Source organism: Acomys minous, assembly GCF_964271855.1.
Source record: "Acomys minous genome assembly, chromosome: 5".
NCBI lineage: Eukaryota > Metazoa > Chordata > Mammalia > Rodentia > Muridae > Acomys > Acomys minous.
In genome coordinates this window covers 57,143,565-57,163,109 of record NC_140494.1, presented here as the reverse complement: position 1 = coordinate 57,163,109, position 19,545 = coordinate 57,143,565, and the positions used below count along the sequence as shown (strand labels likewise).

The following is a 19,545-nucleotide window of genomic DNA, read 5'->3' as shown; positions in this document are numbered from 1 at the left end:
GACATCCTCAGAAGCCGTTCCTGATTCTCACTGCACCGAAAGGAAACTGGGATTTAAACACGTAATGGCTTGCCTAGAACCCACAGCTTTCCTCAGGGCAGAGCTAGCATTGCAGTCCAGGTGGCCGCCAAGACACACTCTGCCTCTTTGTGTCTGACTCAACGAAAAGAACATGTAGGCAATGCCCACTGCACACATACATGTGCTTCTGAGCAGAAGGACGCAACAGCGTGTGGACAGTACTGTTAGCAGCATGGGCAACGTTTCATTTTCATCTGTGTGTTTTCTGTGTGAGAGTCAATAAACACTTAACTGCTTCACATTTTATTGCCTAATAAAGCTAAGAGTGCAAAATAAAAAGCATGAAAGAAACTTTGTGGCTGCAAAATGCTATCGCGATTATCAAAGCCAGGCTGGTGGGATGGCTCAGATATTTAAAAGACATGCTGCTCTTTCAGAAGATCTAAGTTTAGTTCCCAGAACCCACAGAAGAGGCTCATAACTGTCTGTGATTCCAGGTCCAAGGAGATATAACGCCTTTGGCCTTTATGGGTACCTGCACACACCCACTATACCCACTACACACACACACACACACATACACACACACACACTCTCTCTCTCTAAATAAATAAATAAATAAATAAATAAAATAAAAAATCATCCTGGCTGTCCTACTTTGCTTTTTTATTGCTGTGATTTAAAACAAAATTAAAAGCATGGTGTGGTGCTGCACGCTTTTTATCCCAGCACTCGGGAGGCAGAGGCAGATGGATCTCTGTGATTGCGAAGACAGCTTGGTCTACATAGAGAGTTCCAGGACAGTCAGGGCTACAAGAGGAAGCCTATTTCAAAAACCAAGGCAAAACAAACAAACAAGAAGAGACTAAACAAGCTGAGGAAAAGAGGGCTTCTCTGTCTTGCACATCCTCACCGCAGTCTATAAGGAAGGGGTGTTGGAACTCAAGGCAGGGACCTGGAGGCCAAAGCTGAAGCAGAGGCCACAGAGAAACGCTGCTTCCTGGCTTTGCTTGCCATGGCTTGGCTTGCTCAGTTTGTCTTTATGGAACCCATGACCACTTGGCTCAGGGGTGACAATACCCATAGTGTGCTGGGCCCTCCCACAGCAACACCACTCAGGAAATGTCCCCACAGAGCTGCCCATGGGCCAATCTCATGAAAGCATTTTTTTTTTTTCATCTGAAGGTCACTTTTCCTAGATGACCCTGACTTACATCAAGCTGACAAACAGCTAATGAGCGGCACACAGATCTGACTTCACCACACAGACACCCAAGCTCTTACTATGCTGCAGACTAATAACGTCTTTCTGTGGAAACCCCCAGCATTCTCTTCACGGGGAAGTAACGAAACTTCCAGACAGTGCCTCCAACTTTTGTGACAAGCTCTCTGGGTCTAGAATAATAAGATTTTACATTTTCATTATTCTTTATAGTTGGAAGTTGGAAACTCCCCCATCCTTCATCCCCCCCAGGTATGAAGCTATAGCTAGCCTATCCTGGTTGGATAAAGAATTGGAATTGGCAGGGTGCCAGGAGGATCCTGGTTGAGGCTCCTCTTCCTCTTGCATGGACGAGAGCACCCAGTCAGTCAGGGACAAGTTTAGGAACCAGCAGTAGGCTGGACAGCTGACAGCCTGCGTGCAAACAGGACCCATGCCACGAACTGAAAGGCGTTACCTTCTGAGGTCCAGGCCAAGTACCCAGGACCCCGTGGACTGACTGAGAATTGATTTCTGAATATTGCTCAGCCCTAGAAGGACCCCAGTTCATGCCCGTCGAAGTCAAAGCCTCTGGGAGAAGCATGCTATCTCTTTCTGATGGCCTGCTCTGTTCAGTTTTATATCTTCTCTACCCCTGGGGCGGCTGAGTGAATGGAAGCGGCAGCCATTTCACAATCCATTGGACTTGGCAGAAAACCTGCTTTTGTCTACCAATGTGGGGCCCCAAGGAAGTTAAATAGCCAGTGGGATTTAAATGGAAACCTCTGAATAAAAAGAACACACATCTGCCCCAAGGGAGTGGTTTAGCATCTAGTGAGAGGATTGTAGTATCTGGCAACTGTTGTCACTCTACCTTTTTTTTTTTTTTTTCCTTTTAAGGGGACGAGTAGGAAAAGAGCTTGGCAACACTAGGAATCATCTTTGAGGTCCTGTGAATGTAGCAACAGCATAGCTATGTGCAGAGCGGAGATGTGTGCACCCTCACATAGGTTCTCCCGGCTGGCCAGTAGTCTTTTTTTTTTTTCCTTTATCTCATGTTTGTGGATAACAGCTTAGCTTTGGAAAGACATCCCCCTTTTCATCTTCCAAACTTAGTAGGGGAAAGTGTGCATCACAGAATCCTGGGCAGGCACCTACACTTTTGAGCTGTGCAAATGAAGTAGGTTGCACATACAAGACTGTGGACATGACCCAGGGATGCCTTCAAACTCCTGATCTGCCTGACAAAGTGAGGAGATGGTCTCTCCTTCCCTTGAAGCTCTTCCCTGCTGCATGGGGTGGTCAGCAGAGGGACAGAGAAACCCCTAGAACTTCTGCTCTTCCTTGACCCCAGCAAAGGATACAGACCGCCCTGTGTGTGAAAGAGTCATGAGAAGTTCCCGGGACCCACAGATTCCCTACAGGAAGAAGAGAACTGCCGGGCAGACAGGGCTCAGCTCTGTCTCTGGGGGCTTACAGCCTTCACCAAAGCTGTGCCTTGGCAAACGTCATGTTCTAGCCAGAGGTTTGGGGTAAAAGGTAGAAGGAAAGGCAGATTTTCTTCCGGTAGCTCATAACGGAATCCTAATCTATTATGCCATAGTTGCTCTTTGTTACCTTCTAGGAACTTCTCGCAGACACCAGAGTCCAAGGATGCCCAAATACCTCCTGCATATAAGATCATATGGTATTTGTGGAAAACACGTACACATCTTTCTGTACACTTTAAATCATTGCCAGGTTGCCAATACAATGTGAATGCTCTATAAATAGCCACTGGATGACCTAAGGAGCAACCATGGGGAGAAGGAGTCTGTGTGCAGTGAAGATGCGATTGTTATTTTAAGGACTTCCCACCTGAGGTCGGCTGAGCCTATGGACAGAGACCCACAGAGACAGAGAACCAATTGCGGTCCTCAAACTGCCAATAGATCATGTAACCTAAGAAGGAAAAATATACGGAAACCTAAAGGTGCCAAGCTGCAAAACAAAAATGGGGAAGACGGAAAGGGAATCAGAGGTACTGGCAGCTGCATCTATGCAGAGCCAAGATGTATGTGGTCTCACACAGATTTTCCCGGCCAGCCAGTCGGCGGCAGAAACAGCTGTGCGGCTCCACCATACTCACTCCTGAGTCGTAGGGCCACTGTAATAGGCTCAACAGGACAACTAGAAGGCATATAGTTCCTATAGAAGGCATAGGAAGGAGAGGAGTCACTGTCTCCTGTCCCCGTCAGAGTTGGGACGTTGGCAGCCTTTCTCCAGGGGTTGAACGCGATGAACCCATGACACAGTCTTCATATTAACACAAGCACAAAAGAAGCCCCGACCTGGGGTTTCATGATCCCATCAAGACAGTGAAAACCAGGGGGTAGAGGTGGCGGTAGAGTGGGGTAGACAGGAGGGCTGTGTGCCAAGCTCTTGGGTGCCTGGCACTGATGAAGGCACTATGACTTCTGCAAGATGGCAGCCATAGAGGATGCACTGCTTCACTGTCTTATCCATACAGCCAGGAAAGATGGGAAGGCGGAGGTGGCTGGACAAAGGAGGCACAGGGCTTCCTCCAGCTCCACCGTCCTAAGTGCGATTGGACCAGGGCCCCTGGCTTGCCCATGGACAGCCCTGGGACCTTCCTCATTCTGGCCTTAGAAGACGCAATACTTACTGCTGTGGCTTGGCTTGGAGTGTCCGTCCCCCATCCTGCCCCCCCTCCCCCAGCTATGTTGACGGCCTGGTCCTGGGTGTGATGCTCAACGGTGGGACTTAGGGAAGTGGCTGGATCCTCAGGGTTCTCACCTGATGAAAGGATGAGCCCACTAATGGATTAATAATTAGAGTGCGGTAGGAGGCGGTAGGAGGCGGGAGGACCTGGAAGATGGGTTGGACTAAGCGAGTCGCCGGGGCGTGTGCCTTTGAAGGCTCTCTTCATGTCTCAGTGCCGTCGCTTCTTGACTGCCACGGGGCAGACAGCTTTCCTCTGCCCACCACACTCTTCTGCCATGAAGCTTCTGGCAGGCCCGACAATGGATCCAGCTGATCACAGACTGAAGCCATGAGCCCGAATAACATTTCATCGTCTTTAGGTTGCTTATTTTGGGTAGTTCATCATAGTGACAAAATAAATAAGTAAATAAATCTACCCAGCCTCTTTCTTCTCTACTCTGCAGGCTCCTGAACCCGTTCCTTACCTTATCCTTCACTCTATCATTCCTTTTCTCACAGCCGTCTTTAATAACTTAAATAATTCTTCACACGCGCTTGCCCTGTGGAATTGCAGCTGCTGCATAGCCCAACGTATGTAAGCTGTAAGCATGCACACAGCTATCTGTGTAGCCTGGGAAAGGCCCACACCCAAATTCACACTTCTGCCATAAACACTGAGAACGACAAACAAAACAAAACAAAACAAAAACTACCTACCTTGCTGGCCACCACCAGCTGTACCATCCCAGTGGCTGAGCGCAGAATGGCCACAGCTTCCTCGTGGGAGAGCCCGACCAGTAAGTGACCATTGATCACCAGCAGTTCGTCTCCTAAGGACAGCCTGCCATCCCTGAGGAAACGGAGATGGGGGTGGGGGGAGGGGGGAAACAAAACAAAACAAAAACCCTAGTCAAGACATTCTGGGTTGGAGCTAGGAAAAGTCATGAGAAGGGAAGAGTTAAGATTGGGTGGAAGAAGAAGCAATGACAACCAAAGATTGTCTGGGGTGGGACTGCTTTAACACTGGTATTCAGACTCCCAGCAGAGGGGTGAACATCCCTAGGATTCTTGACAGTCACTTAGTAATACTCTTAAGCTAAGTGTATCTGACGTCAATGTCAATGACACTTCATCTGGGTGATTATAATGACAGATCAACTAAGACCCTCCAGTTTTAGGAGAGTCAAGTCATTCTTTCTCGAATCCTCCCTGTCATTGGCTTGGGACTATTGCTAAGCTGAGCACAGACAGTGCCAAGACATGCTAAGCTCACCTGCAGCCCTTCACTGGTCTGTTGCTCCCATCAGACAGAGGCAAGGTTCTTTCTGGGCTAACTGGGGACTGGTGCTAAGTGCTATGCGTTGGTACCTCCCCACCCCCCAGCAGCAGAACTACGGGACCTCGAAGATAAAGTTTCTTGAGGCTTACTTCACCCTTGGGTCCCCACAGACAAATTACGCAAACAGAAGGATCAAGTGCTGAACTTGCTATTGCTATAGGATTGAGAGCTGGCCCGTTTCTATGGTTGTAGGAACTCTGTGTCTTCTCATTTCAATCAGGCCCAACTCTGAGCTTCCTTCTCACTGGCTGGCAGGAGACTCTGATGTCACTGGGACCGTCTCCTTGGGGCGGGTCATGGCCCTCAATGCACACAACTCTAGAACACTGGGTGGGGCTATGCAGTGATTCCACTGAACTGGTGATGATCTAGTCTCTTAGGACCAAAAAGGAGCCAAATCCGGTGAGGCAGAGACTATGGGCCTAGGGGTCTACCCTCCTCTCAAGGATTGCTATCACTACCCAGGTCCTGTCATGGGACCTGCGCATGCCTTGCACCCTCCTGGGCCCACCCAGCTCTCTCTCTCTCTCTCTTCTGTGCTTCCTCCCAATGAATGAACCAACGTCTCCCCTTTCATCTTTACCTCCCTCTTTCTGCCTTCAACAGCATCTCTCTTGCTGTCTCTGTCCTCTGGGGTACACATGGTAATCTTTCTTTATGAGTCTAGGCTTTAATAAAAGACAAGGGGCACAAGGGACTTCCAACAGCCTCTGCCTTCTGTTTTCAAAAATCCCTAAGTAGAGAGATGCCAAGGGCCCCACTAGTTATTTGGCATGGTGAAAGAGAGGGAATGAGAAAGTCACCTGGAGGGACAGACACACTGGAATCTCAAGGCGGTGTGTGGGTTGGGGGATGATCCTATGGGAGGAGGGGGACCTGGCATAGACAATTCAATGGCCATGGCTAGTGGGCTTCCTTATTCACACCACCACCAAGACATCCCAATGGCCATGGCTAGTGGGCTTCCTTATTCACACCACCACCAAGACATCCCTATGGCCATGGCTAGCGGGCTTCCTTATTCACACCACCACCAAGACATCCCAGTCCATGCCTTTCCTTATTCTGCTCTCTAATTCCATTTTCTCTCATCTCCTGTTATTAATTAGAATGCCCCACTGATGAGTCGTATACCACAGAGGAAACACACACACACACACACAGCACTTCCGGCTAAAAATGAAAAGAAAACGATGGGGGACCATTTAGCCATAGCCCTGATGAGAAAGCAACAAGAGCATCTCCACATAAAGCTTATCTCTGAGCACAGGAATTTCCCAGTTGCCAACCTGCCAGATAGACCAGAACGTTAAGACATAGCATTAATGGGAAAACAGCCAGCTGCGGAGCGTTCCTTAAGGCATATCAGGAACGCCATTCAGGAAGTTTAGTGATGCTCATCTGGGTTAAAGCCATCTAAGGTCTTAATCTCTTAATAATACTGTCACTTGGATAATTGACAGTTGTAGTTAATCTTACCACTAGGGTAGTTTTTTTTTTTTAAAGCATCTTGCTATATGAGGCTGAAGAGCAGGATGCAGTCTGCTAGCTTTTGCCCAGTCCTGTCTTTACGTTTCGGTTACTCAGCCTAAACAACTCTAGCTCCTTCATCTACACCCTATGAGATAGACTTTCGCTCACACTGCTATGGCTCATCATAGCCATCTTGGAGTCTGGGCCCCCTGCCAGAAGAAATTGCAGACTAGATAGAAGACAATCACTTCCCCACCAGGGCCGTTCGCTCTGTGGTCTCACTGTGTACATGAGGACACGGCAACACATGCTCATACCCCATGCCTTGTAAACAGTAGATATCACACGTGAGTGGGAGAAAGTAGCCCAGCGAGGACCATTTGGGGATGGCTATATACCTCACACTCAGATAACCTTTTTCATATGTGCTCCAGCTAAACACATTTACTTTCCACCTCCTCTTGTGCAATGGAGACATGTGATGGTGTATGCGTGTGAAACTCTGAAAGATCTGGACCCATTTGCACGGTGGCCACATTTTCAGCCGGTGCCACTTTCCTGAGTCATTCATTAGTCACAGTCTCACAGGACATCAGATGTCAGGAACGTGACCTTCAGTTCAGGGGCATCTTCTTAATAAATAATCACATAGTGCCACGGTCAGTGCTAGCATCCCAAGAGTTAGGATAAGCAAGTAATCTAAAAGGGAGTACAAAGAAATGAAATCTCTGCTCCACAGTTTAGAGCATCCCGGTTTCCTCCCTAATGAGCCACTTCCTGTGCTCTGAGGTGTGTCCAGTTAGAACGGCTCTTGTCTGTTTCCTCTAGGGCTCCCACATGCCTTATGCACTGTGACTAACAGAGCTTTAATCAAGTGAAAGACACTAGCACCCAGCACCGGAGGGAAAGGGAGGAGGAGGAGGAGGGCAAGGGGAGGGAGAGGGAGGAGGAGGAGGAGGGCAAGGGGAGGGAGAGGGAGGAGGGAGAGTTATTTAGTCACCTGTGAGCGGCACCTCCTTCCTTCACTTGGGTGACAACGATAGCGTGAGGTGAGCGCTTTGATCCTCGGCCTCCACTAACCTGAATTCCCAGCCCATCTGATTCTTTGAGCAGCTCCATCTTCCATATCCGGCCAACTTCCTCCTTGGAAGAAAAAGCGAGCGTGCATGAAGGATGTGGACAGACACACAGCGTTGACACGGTAGAGTAGCACTGTCACATCGGGCCGAGCCATCTATCACCAGACATCACACGCACAGAAGAAAAGGCCTTTGTTGATTGGACCAAAGTCTGGCTGTCAGTGCTGACACATAGAACTTTCTGGAATAATGGAAATGTTCTATCTGTGTCAATCTATAGGGACTCACTGCCCTTATGTAGGGGTGCAGTGGCGGCCAAGTATCTACGTTTTAGTTTCAGAGAATTCTGTGTAGCTAGCCATCCCAGTTATTGACATCCTATCAGGTGTCCTGTGGGGAGTGCATCTTCCTCTTGGGATACAGATGACACCGTGCATACAAACACTGCTCTACTCTGGGGTCCTTTTACTTCTTCTGTACAGCACTAATGCACATGGGCAGGTCAAAGGAAGAAAGCTCAGCTCATGACTGGGTACCAGGAAACCTCAGCTAGTTTGCAGGATACTCTGTGGGAAAGACTGTAAGCTTTATCACAGGTGGAAGCAATCTTGGCGGGCTTTACCCTTGGGCACCCCATGGATACCCTGTGATAGACTGAGTGGAGCCATCCTGGGCCTGAAATTCAGGAAGCAGACCTGGGGACTGCACCTGGACTATTGTCTTTCTAATCGACCCTCAATGGGAGAAGGAGACCGCCCTTCACAAGTAACACAGGCAGGCGGAGAGGAGAGAACAACAGGTTGAGATCGGGCTTAAGCGCACGTGGATCAGTGAACAGGCTGGACCAGCACGCAGGCCAGAGACACCTAAGGACCCGTCCCGTGGAACAGATACCGGAAGGTTCACTCTTTTTTCCCTTTAACCTTTTTTCCCTCTTGTGTAAGCTAGTTGGGTTGTATAATAAAATTTAATTGTTAAAAAACAGAGCCTACAGTACTCTGCTATTTATAATTTACAGAGCCACCTACTAGATAGATACTGTTCCTCACCTTTAATGTGAGAGGCATTATTACTACTTCTGTGTTTGTTGTAGGACTCAATGAAGCATCCATGGGAACAGAATAAGACTGAGCAGGTACATGGCAGATGGTGACAGGGAGCAAGACAGTCCTTGTCAGCTACCCCTCATGAGAGGCTTGAAATCAATGTGCTTCATATTCCTTTGCCTTCTGGAATCTCACTCTTCCTTAGAGCACAGACATGAGAAACCCAAATGGAAGGCAGATGAATTTGATGCCGAGTGTTGGTCAACAGAGCAGCTGATAGCATCGGTTTGGATGCTACCTGCTCATTAAAGTACGCATCAACCCTCATCAAAAGCTGCCCTTTCTCCAAGGCTGATGTCTTTAAGCCCTTTTGTTGCTGGCTGCTTTCTAGTTTTGCTTAATTTTCCTCTGAAATCCCTGGTTCATGCTAAAGACATGAACCTGCCCCCTGCAAGATGCTTGCATTCTTTGAGACACTTCAATGCTCAGAGATACTAAATTATAAAATCTTTAAAAAGGGTAAATGTGTGTGTGTGTGTGTGTGTGTGTGTGTCTGTCTGTCTGTCTGTGTGCACATGCATCTAAATACCCATGGAAAGCATCAAACCCCCACAGACTTGGGAGTTACAGGCGCTTGTGAGCTACATGATATGGGTTCTAGAAACCGAACTCGAGCCCTCTTAACTACTGCACAATCTCTCTAGCTCCATAAAAATATTTAAAAGTGATTTAAAAAAAAAAAGTTTGGGTACAGTTTTGTATTATTATTGTTTTTAAATCACTAGCGATATGTGCATGAGTCACACAGCACACTCCCCAGCATCGGCCTTTTAAATTCATCATGAAGGTTCAGTGCAACCACCAGGATCCGTAGGAACAAAGCTCTCATACCCCTGGGAACAGGCAACCTGCCCACTAGAGCTGCTTACAAAACAGAAAGAATGTGAAGCATTTATAAAACCTGAGATACACGCTGTCAGCGACTGAAGTGAAACTGCACGGACGGTAAAAGGCCCAGATGTTGAACCACCACTGATGTGCAGCAATAGGAATGTCTGCAGGAATTATTACCAAACCGAGACCTGGTGGATCCAACCCTTCTGTACAGTGCTGCTCGGTGGGCCTCCAGCATTCCAGCAGGAAGCAGCGGTGCCAACCGTCTCCTCCATCCACTGACCACAGGCAAACACAGCCTGTCTGGCCAAATGCAACTTCAGAAGTCACTGGCTTACCGCAGCTGTTCATGAACTTGTCAGCGGGTCCTATTTCATCCGATCGTCTTGCTCTGAACTCCACAGTTTTGGTTTGCTGCCTCTGACCTCTGGAACGCCTTCCTGCTCTCCATTAGAAACACCCTCCCTGGCCTTCACAGCTCTCATAGCTCCACTATGTCCAAAAGCCATCCTTGGGAATCAGAGTGGCTGCCAAGGTGGCAGCTTGCAACAGCTCCAACACAGGAGACCCAATGTCCTAGCACACACCACCGGAAGGGCATGCTGGTCAATCCTCTATGCCGGTTAGCGGTGTCTCTCGTGCCAGCATCCTTTTTGGCTGCCTCCCTAGGCTCAAGAGAGTAGAGCAGTGGCTTGCCTCTTCCCCCTCTGGGTTCTACTAGGTAAGACTCCATTCCTTCTCCCTCGGCCAAGGAAATCTGTGGCTCTTCTTTCAAAGAGCAATAGGGCCCATTACCGAAAGCTTTCGATTTTAGCTCAAAGTAGTAAGAATGTGTCTACCTCATTATTAGTTCATGTAATTTCCCCTCATCTTGTTGTCGGTGTGTTAGGCAGAATATGTAGGTATGGTCAACAGAGGGCGTGATACTACATTTATTCCTCCCCATTTAAAATGCTTTTAAAAATAGGACCTATGACCAGGTTGTGGTGGTGCATGTCTTTAATCCCAGCACTCGGGAGACAGAGGCAGGCGGACCTCTGTGAGTTCGAGGCCAGCCTGGTCTACAAAGGAAGTCCAGAGCAGGCAAGGCTACATAGAGAAACCCTATCTCAAAAACAAACAAACAAACAAACAAACAAACAAACGAAAAAGTAGGGCCTATGATTTTTTCAGAAATGAAACTATGCCCAAAGAGGTAGAAAAATAGCCTATATGTGTACTCTGAAAGTTTCATAAGGAGCATTCACACAATCCATAAGCTCCTGAATCCAACACACAGCTAGTTGGAAACACAGCAAAGGATAAGGGGTAGCTAGCAGGTCAAAGTGCTAGCCGTGTAAGCCCTGGAAACCACATTAAAAAAAAAAAAGCAGCCAGGCTCTGTGGTGCATGCCTGTGGTCCTAGCACCTGGGAGGCAGAGGCAAGTAGATCTCTGTGAGTTCAAGGCCAGCCTGGTCTACAAAGTGAGTCCAGGCCAGCCTGGTCTACACAGAGAAACCCTATCTCAAAAGACAGGGTGGAGTGTGTAAGGTATGGTGCATGCACCTGTAGTTCCGGCACTCCTGTGGTGAGAGTGGTGAGGTAAGAGATAGAAACAGGAGAATCACATGTTCATGTTCAGCTAACCTGGATAGTCAGTGCAGAGACAAGAAAGATCCTGCCTCAAAGTAAAAGGGAAGACAAGGACACGCCCCCGAAATTCCTCTGAATTCTACATGCATTGCTGTAGGACACATGTGTCTACATGTACACACACACACACACACACACACACACACACACACACACACACACTAAAGTACTATACACATTTCTAATATAAATGGTTTTACAGGATATAAACAAAGGTCTGTAAGACAGGCACCGCCAACTGATCTTTTCTTACTCCACTTCCAACTAGTTTAGTTAAAAACCAGACTTCTTCCCTGGGGGGGTGGGGGTGGGGGAGACGTACACTGTTTATGCACGTGGAGGCCAAAGGTCAATGTTGGGTGTCTTCTTGGCTGTTCTCCACCTTATAAATTGGATAAGGTCTCACTGAACCTGGAGCCACTGGTTTGGCTAGACTGACTGAACTCTGAGCCCTAGGCTGCCTGTGCTGCCAAGGCTTGGGTTAGAGACATGTACATCCAAGCTTGTGCCTTCATGCGGCCCAGCAAGCACTTGACTGACCAACTCCTCTTCTTCACCTTCATTCAATAAGATGATTTCAATCAAATGTAGAAATTCTAAGTTATCCAATGAAATCAATGAACATCGCCTTGCTTGGACGTTTTCAGTCCACTGGAGGAGTCTAAACAGCAACCCAGCAACAGAGGAAAACGCTATCAATGTATCTGCACAATTGTTGTTCTGAAATTTAGCTGCTCAGGGCTAAAGCAACATTTAAGTTAAAATACATATTTCAAATTTACTAGGCTAGAGTCAGTACTGGCCAAAAGCAAATAGGTTGTCCTAAACAAAACAACACTGAATGTATTTCACACCTGAACCATGGGAGCCATCTGCAGGGTCTGCTGCTGCAACAGACCCCACATCTACCCGCCATTTTCCCTAGCGGCACTCTTATCGAAGTCACAAGCATCTTTGGGTTGAGTGATCACAAACGTCCGTAACATGGGCTCTTAGCTTACTATTTGGATCTATAGGATATTCACTACTAACCATCCAGGGGACACACTTTACAAGGACAGGCCATGACAGTCCCTGCTTATACCCCTGGGGGGCTTAAACTAGCTGTGGACTGAGAACAAGGTCCACACTCTATGTTGGTGGACATGACCTTCTGTCCAGCATGAAATGCCATGGGTTTGTTTGAGTTTATTGAGCCCCTGGCCCTCGAAGGGGGGCATGCTGCCTATTTCAGAACCAGGTTTGTCTCAAAGGGCCCTCCATGGTCCTTTGCCTGGGGATGGAATGGCTGCCCTAACACTATGACAGGGAAGGTTTAAAAAAAAAAAAGCACAAGAATAAAACCACTGTGTCCTTGAGGACCAATTCCAAAAGAGATTAACACTGTTTATCCATGGAGTGAAAATGCCTACTGTGGGGAGGGGAAGCTGGGAGGCCAGCCATTGGAGCTGAGCCACGGAGAGACAGTCCAGGCAGGACTCCAGTCAATTGTCTCAACATCCCCGGCCAGTTTCTGCTGGACACTGCGAGCTCTAGTTTTGATGGCCTTATCTTTGTTGCCATCCATTCCTTCACTTGAAGCCTCATTGAAGGGGTCGTTCTGATCTGCCTGGGATTCTCTTTACTGGAGCTCTAGCTGGCTGCCTTAGAGGCCTTCCCCCATTTGATTTCCGCCAGATACTCTGAGTGCCCGGCTTAGCGATGCTTTGTTAGCTATCTGTTTAACTTGCTGTGCACTCTTTTATTCTGGCTTGCTATGCACCTAATCAACTCACTCACTGGAAAAGCGAGTACCGTGGCTGTCACAGATTGTCCTCCGGACTGTACAGAACAATGTTAGAAGCTAGTCTGTCCACTCGCCTGTGTCCTCTCCTAGGGCCACTTAGTCCTGGAACCCCTACTGCTCCTGCTGTCTGCAGCTGCGTTGCTAGTTCTCCTGAGACCTTCTTGTAGGTCTGTCCTTCCTCAGCATGGTTGGGCTCGCTGACACCTGACATCAGCTATCCCTGCAGGTGACGTGTCCTGCCATCTCCCTCTTCACCTTGGCTGCGTTCACTAAAGGTGCTTGTCATCATTTGCTATTTTATAGCCCCCTTTATTACTTACAGCCCCTTCTGCACTGTAAATGACATCGAGACAGGGATCTGGTCTGGCTCACTTACCAACTGGATTCTCTAGCAGCCAGAACGGAGCGTAACAATATTCCATAAGCCTGGAGGAGTTATGCAGTATAGAGTGCTTAACCACAAATCTTATGGTTCTTTGGGTACCACGGAGATGGACATTAAGAGCTCTTCCAGACCTGTGTGTCTGCCAGTGTTTATCGGCATGCTGACACAGATCCAGCCATAGAGACAACCAAATTCCAAGATAGGCCCTGCCTAGACAGATGGCTTGGGCATTAGTTTTCTATTATAATGGCTAGAGGGCAACGAGACTGAGTTTATGGACAAAAGGCCAGATGAGGAAAAATGGGCTGCTCTGGGCTTCTGTACCAATGACAGAGTGTTAGCCTTTCCTGTAAACCACAGCTACTACTGTGGGAGTTCACACGTGCAAAGCTTTACTGAAGGCAGCATGGGGATTTATTTACTAAGACAGGGCGGCACATTAGAAAGCCACTATGCAGCATTTAAATGACCTCATTTCTGCTGGAAGCCAAAAGAACATTCTACAACAGCATCTTTGCCCCACATGTGAGAAAACACCCATCACTGAAACATTTTTCACTGCAGTAAATGTCTTGGCCCTCACTGCAAACCTATCCTGAGACCATTTGCTTATCCCTTCTTCTTATTTAAAGTAACCAGTAAGAAATGAAAAAAATGTGTGATCACAGTGTCAGGGTTTGAAGTCCCTTAGTCATCAGACCACAGCGCTCAGTTTATAGGCAAGAGAGCAGCAGCCCAGAGGAAAGCCAAGGCAGTTTGGAGGCCACAGAGGTGTGGGCAGAAGAACTGGGGTAGGAACCTGTTGTCCCATCTAGTCCTGGTGTCCCTGGAGCATCTTCATTAACAAGGACATACAGCACACTTCAAGTATAAGGCCTTGACGACAAGATCTGGTATAAGACTTGGTGACAAAAAATAGGAACACAGGGACACCACAAGCTAAATGGTCATTGGAATATGACGAGGTTAAGTGTTATGGACCAATAGGCAGGCAGTGGGGCAATGCAGGAGCCCAGAATGGAGTGGCCTGATGACAAGCATGCTTCCAGAAGGCCACAGAGGTCCATAGAGGTCTCTTGAAGGAATGCATCTGGACGTGTGATGCCCCAGGAAGGTGGGAGCTAAGAGAGAGTGGAAAGGGGAGGAGACATGGGGCAGAGTTCATCATCCACAATGGCTCAAGGGCAAAAGGTAGCAGCTCTGATGAAAATCTTAGCCAACATGGTGGCAGCAGGGTACACCAAGAAACCCTGAGTACCTCCAGGCGCAGACCTGGCCTCAGGAAAACCACAGTGCCAGGAGTTTGGGATTTCTGGTCCCACACCATCCTTGAAGGATCACACCTTCAAGATGAAGCCTCTGTGTGAGATGAAGGTTCTGTGTACGGATGGGCCTTGGCGTGTCTCTGGCTTGGGGAACGAATCCCTATACCAGGATGGGATGCACCTGCTCCCATGGGAACAGAAACTCTTGTGTTGGGGGGTGGGGCTTTGGGCGTCACTCTTTGAGATGGCTATACAATTAACAACACAAAGGAGCCAGAGGCAGAAAGTTAGGTATAGAATCAGAGACTAGAGAGCCTTGAATGATATGCCAAGGTATCTGGACATCACTCTGGACTCACTCAAATGTCTTAACTATAGTACATGTGTGGGTGTGTATCTGCACGTGGGTGAGAATGAGTAACTTGCTTTGCTCTTCAGTAAGGTTCCTCAAAGCTACAGTGGATGACTGGCAGGAAAGAGTGTGTAGGTCACAATGTTTTACACCTGCCCGAACCTCATGTTCTGGCCGTGGAGGTAGCTGTGAAAGCTTAAGGGGAACCAGAGTTAGCAAGACTTGGCAGAGGCATGGATGTGATGCAAAGGAGAGGGCAGCATCTCAGCAGACTTTGCTAACAGGGCTTTCCTAGCAAGTTCAGTGACAAACAACAAAATTCCAGACAGCCCAGAATGGATAGATGGTCGCCCAAGCTTGGATAAGACCAAGCAAGGCTAGAACACTGGGGTGGATGTCACCATTCCGGAAAGGCTGGCACTGAATCTTAGGCACAATATGAAACATCTACAATGGGGTCATACAGCCGGCAGGGAGTCCGAAGGCACAGACCTGGAGTATGACCACAGAGGACAAGATGCTCTCCCAGTGACACTGGGGGCTCCCTAGAATCCTCCTCAGGCTGACCTTGGTCAGTGCAAACCAGTGGCCACATGGGAGACATTCCTGTCTTTCCATGAAGACGCAGATCTGGGGTATGCACATGAGGTCCCCAGGGAACCGCACTAAGGGGAAAGGTCTGATGCTGTGTGGGGTAAGTGATCATTATTGGAGTGAGACATCACTGTACCCACAGACACATACCGCAGTCAGAAGGAAACTGGCTGGCCTGGCAGGATTTCTCCCTACTTGCAACTGGTTGTATGCATTTTGGCATTTTACAAAAAGACACATTCCAGGTAAACAGACAGAGGCAACTGTCTTTTATATGATAAATGGGGTTTGCTAGGAAGGCTATAAAACTACCCTGAGGATAGCTCTAAAATTGCTCGTCTATAGACTGAGATATTCTTGTGTTTTAGAAGATGGACCCAAATTTGGCATTTTAAAAGAGTAATCTGCTTATATATGTATTGTTTGAGTTACTGTTGTACACAAACATACCATTTTTTATAAGAAAATATTTGGTCTGGGGAGGTGGCGAGTGGTTAAGAATGCTTGGCTGCTCTTGCTGAGGAACTGGGTTTGGTTCCTGGCACCCACACCGGCCTGTAATTCCTGCTCCAGGAGATTCCCAGAACCCTTTCCTGGCCTCCGAGGGCTCCTGCATGCAGGCGGTACACATCAACTCACACACGCTCACAAAGGCTCACACAGAAACACATTAAAATATTGTTTTAAAGAAAATATTTGTGGCCCCAGGCTTGGTGGCTCATACCTGTAATCTCAGCACTGGTGAGGCTGAGGCAGGTAGACTGTTGTGATTTGAGGCCAACCTGAGCTATGTAGTACCAGACCAGTGAGAGGCGTGAAACAAGTCCTGGTTCCAAAAAGAAGAAACCACAATTGTTAAGAGGAAATACATTTCCCATTGCTCTGCTAAGGGAGAGCAGAATGAGAAACAATGGCCTGGGATTTATTTTAATGTAGTTTTTTTTGTTTGTTTGTTTTTTGTTTTTCGAGACAGGGTTTCTCTGTGTGGCCTTGGCTATCCTGGACTCACTTTGTAGACCAGGCTGGCCTCGAACTCACAGCGATCCGCCTGCCTCTGCCTCCTGAGTGCTGGGATTAAAGGCATGCGCCACCATGCCCGGCTTTGTAATATTTATTTGTAGTATTTTCTTATGACAAATAAGTCTATAATAAAGAAGAACCTGTCAAACAAAATGGTCTGACTAGGCTTTCTGGACCTTTCCTATAACTTATTAAGTCTCCATGGATAATATTAAATCATTAATAAGGCACAAACGGAATTATACTGGCATGTTAAATCACCTATTATTCAAGCAGAATGGAATTGCTCTCCCCCAAAGACTTCAGAGGTAAATAACTATTTTCTGGAAATTCCATTTTAGCATGACCTTGGTCTCAACCATGTTGGAGTCAAAAAATAAAAACCCACTCATTGCAGCCCAAGAACCCAGCCATTCTTCATGGAGGGTTACGTCAAGGGCTCCTGTGGTGGAGTGGAGGGAGCTGTGCAGCACTTGTCGGCCCTCCATCCTGAGCCAATGCACAGGGTAAAGAAGCTTCTGGGGTTTGTGGGTAATAAGCTCAGCTGCGTGGTCCATCCTCACTTTCCAACACCGACAGTACGACTGGAGCCAGCTGTCAATTTGTGCCTTGTGAACACTTAGAAAGAAGCCAGTTGCAGGTGACAGAGCCCCTTCTTCGAGGAAAAAAACCCATGGCTTAAAAAAAAATGTCCCTGGAGAGATGGCTCAGTGGTTAAGAGCACTGCCTGCTCTTCCAAAGGACCCGGGTTCAATTCCCAGCACCCACATGGCAGCTCACAACTGTCTGTAACTCCAAGATCTGATACTCTCATACTAGCACATAAAAATTAAAATTAAATAAAATATTTTTTAAAATGTCCCATAGAGCTATAGAGATGACAAATGACCCAGTGAGAACAGGTATTTGTTGCCAAGCTGACAACCTGAGTTCAATACCACCCGGTCGAAGAAGGAGAGAACCAACTCTTCCAAATTGCCCTCTGACCTTGACGCATGTGCCACAGCATGCAGGGCCCCCACAGCAATAGGTTAGGGTTTGCATTTTTTAAATCTTTACACCTTCTGGGTCATTTGCCCTTGATCCGAAAAGGTTAGTCAAGGGGGACTGCGGTACACAAGGGTCTTTGCGGACCAACCCAGAAATTTAATTTAATGAGCCAATTTTTTAGACTGTGAGATTCAACCGCTTTTGGCACCCAAACCCTTGAAATGCCCAAGGAAGCCAAGGCTATCTATCCACCTAAGAGTTTCACTGTGGCTTCACGTCCAACCATGATGGGGAAAGACTTGGCCAAGTTACGGCAGCCAGCGCACTGGTGCTCTTAGCCTCTGGGTGGTATGTACTATGCTCCGTGTAGCCATGGCTGTCCTGAAACTCACTTTTTAGACCAGGCTGGCCTTGAACTCACAGATTTGAGTTCTGCCTCCAGAGTGCTGGAGGCCTATATTCTTGTTTACTCTTTAAACCTTCTCCTGCGAGGACCCCATAAAAGTTAACAGAAAGAATGGTTAGAAACACAGCCGCTCTCTTGGTGCCCCATTCGTCCACAGAGAAGACTGCCTCTGTGTCAGGCACTCTGCGCGTGAGAGAGTGGTTCTTTCTCCTTCTCAACCCTGCATATGGAGTGGTTAAAACTACAGAAGTTACCACTCGAACAGCCTTATGGGACATGTCACTCACGCCCAGGGCGAGCTTTCTCAGCAGCAAACAGGAACATGTTGCTTTCACACCTCTTTTACACCTTTGCCTTTCACCCCTAGAGCCATTTTCTGTGTCAGAGAAGCCAGCCAGCACCCACTCAGGAAACTATAGCTTCCATCAGCATCCTCTGCCAAGGCATGTCCACTATACAGAAATGTAAGTCTAAGAAAGGACGCTGGGGAGACAACCTGCAACACAATTTTTTTTTCCACCACTACTCTCTTCTCACTTCCATAGGACCAGCATCGAACTGACAGAGAAACCACTTAAACGAGATGCCGGTGAAGACGCTGCTGTGTGTCACTGGAATTTACCAATGTAATAACATGATCTCATAAAAATAGCACTGGCTTTGAACTGTTAAAAATAAAAGCAGATACTTCCCTGTGTCGGCCGCCCTTCCTGTGTCACGCTGAGGCTCGATGTTTGCATTATCAACTGCCACCAGGAATGGCTGGCCTTGAAGTAGCAATTTCTCTGTGACAGTAGTGATGAATAACAAGGCTGCTCAGTGCTTTATCCGGGCCTCAGAGGGCTCAAATTTTACCACAGAAGGCTTCAATTTTCCACTTAGGACCACTTCACTGGCTCTTTAAGTGGGATAAAAGGACTTGAACTTTTCTGTTATTGTTACAGGCTCTGCTCATTCACTCATCTCGATGAGTCTGCTGGCTTCTAAGTCCAAGGCTATCTTAGGTAAACTTGAGAAGCAACCTCACCAGTGTTTATGTTAAGATTCAGATTCTAGGGCCAAGGAGACAGCTGCTGAGACAGTGAAGTGCTTCCCTGAAAGCAAGAGGACCCAAACGTAATGCCAGAACTGATATAAAAGCCAGAAATAGGGGGCAGGAGAGATGTCTCAGCAGTTAAGAACACTGGCTGCTCTTCCAGAGGACCTGGGTTCAGTTCCCAACACCCACATGGCAGCTCACAACTGTCTGTAACTCCAGTTCCAGAGGATCCAACACCTCACACAGACATACACACAAGCAAAACAGCAATGAACATAAAATAAAATAAAATAAAATAAAAAATCTTAAAGCATGAAAC

General features: G+C 47.6%; 1 protein-coding gene across 7 annotated transcripts in view; it reads right to left on the bottom strand.

Moving 5' to 3' along the window:
* Nucleotides 1–19,545, bottom strand: part of PDZD2 (PDZ domain containing 2) — a 377,862-nt gene that overhangs the window by 73,634 nt on the left and 284,683 nt on the right. For 6 of the 7 annotated variants that reach the window (XM_084781101.1, XM_084781099.1, XM_084781100.1 and 3 more), the window contains 2 exons: nucleotides 7,738–7,880; nucleotides 4,643–4,775 (listed from right to left, as the gene is read on the bottom strand). The exons of the other annotated variant lie outside the window; for it this stretch is intronic. In XM_084781101.1, coding sequence (XP_084637227.1) covers nucleotides 4,643–4,775; nucleotides 7,738–7,880 — 276 coding nt within the window. The remainder of the gene's footprint in view (nucleotides 1–4,642; nucleotides 4,776–7,737; nucleotides 7,881–19,545) is intronic. 7 annotated transcript variants of the gene reach the window in all.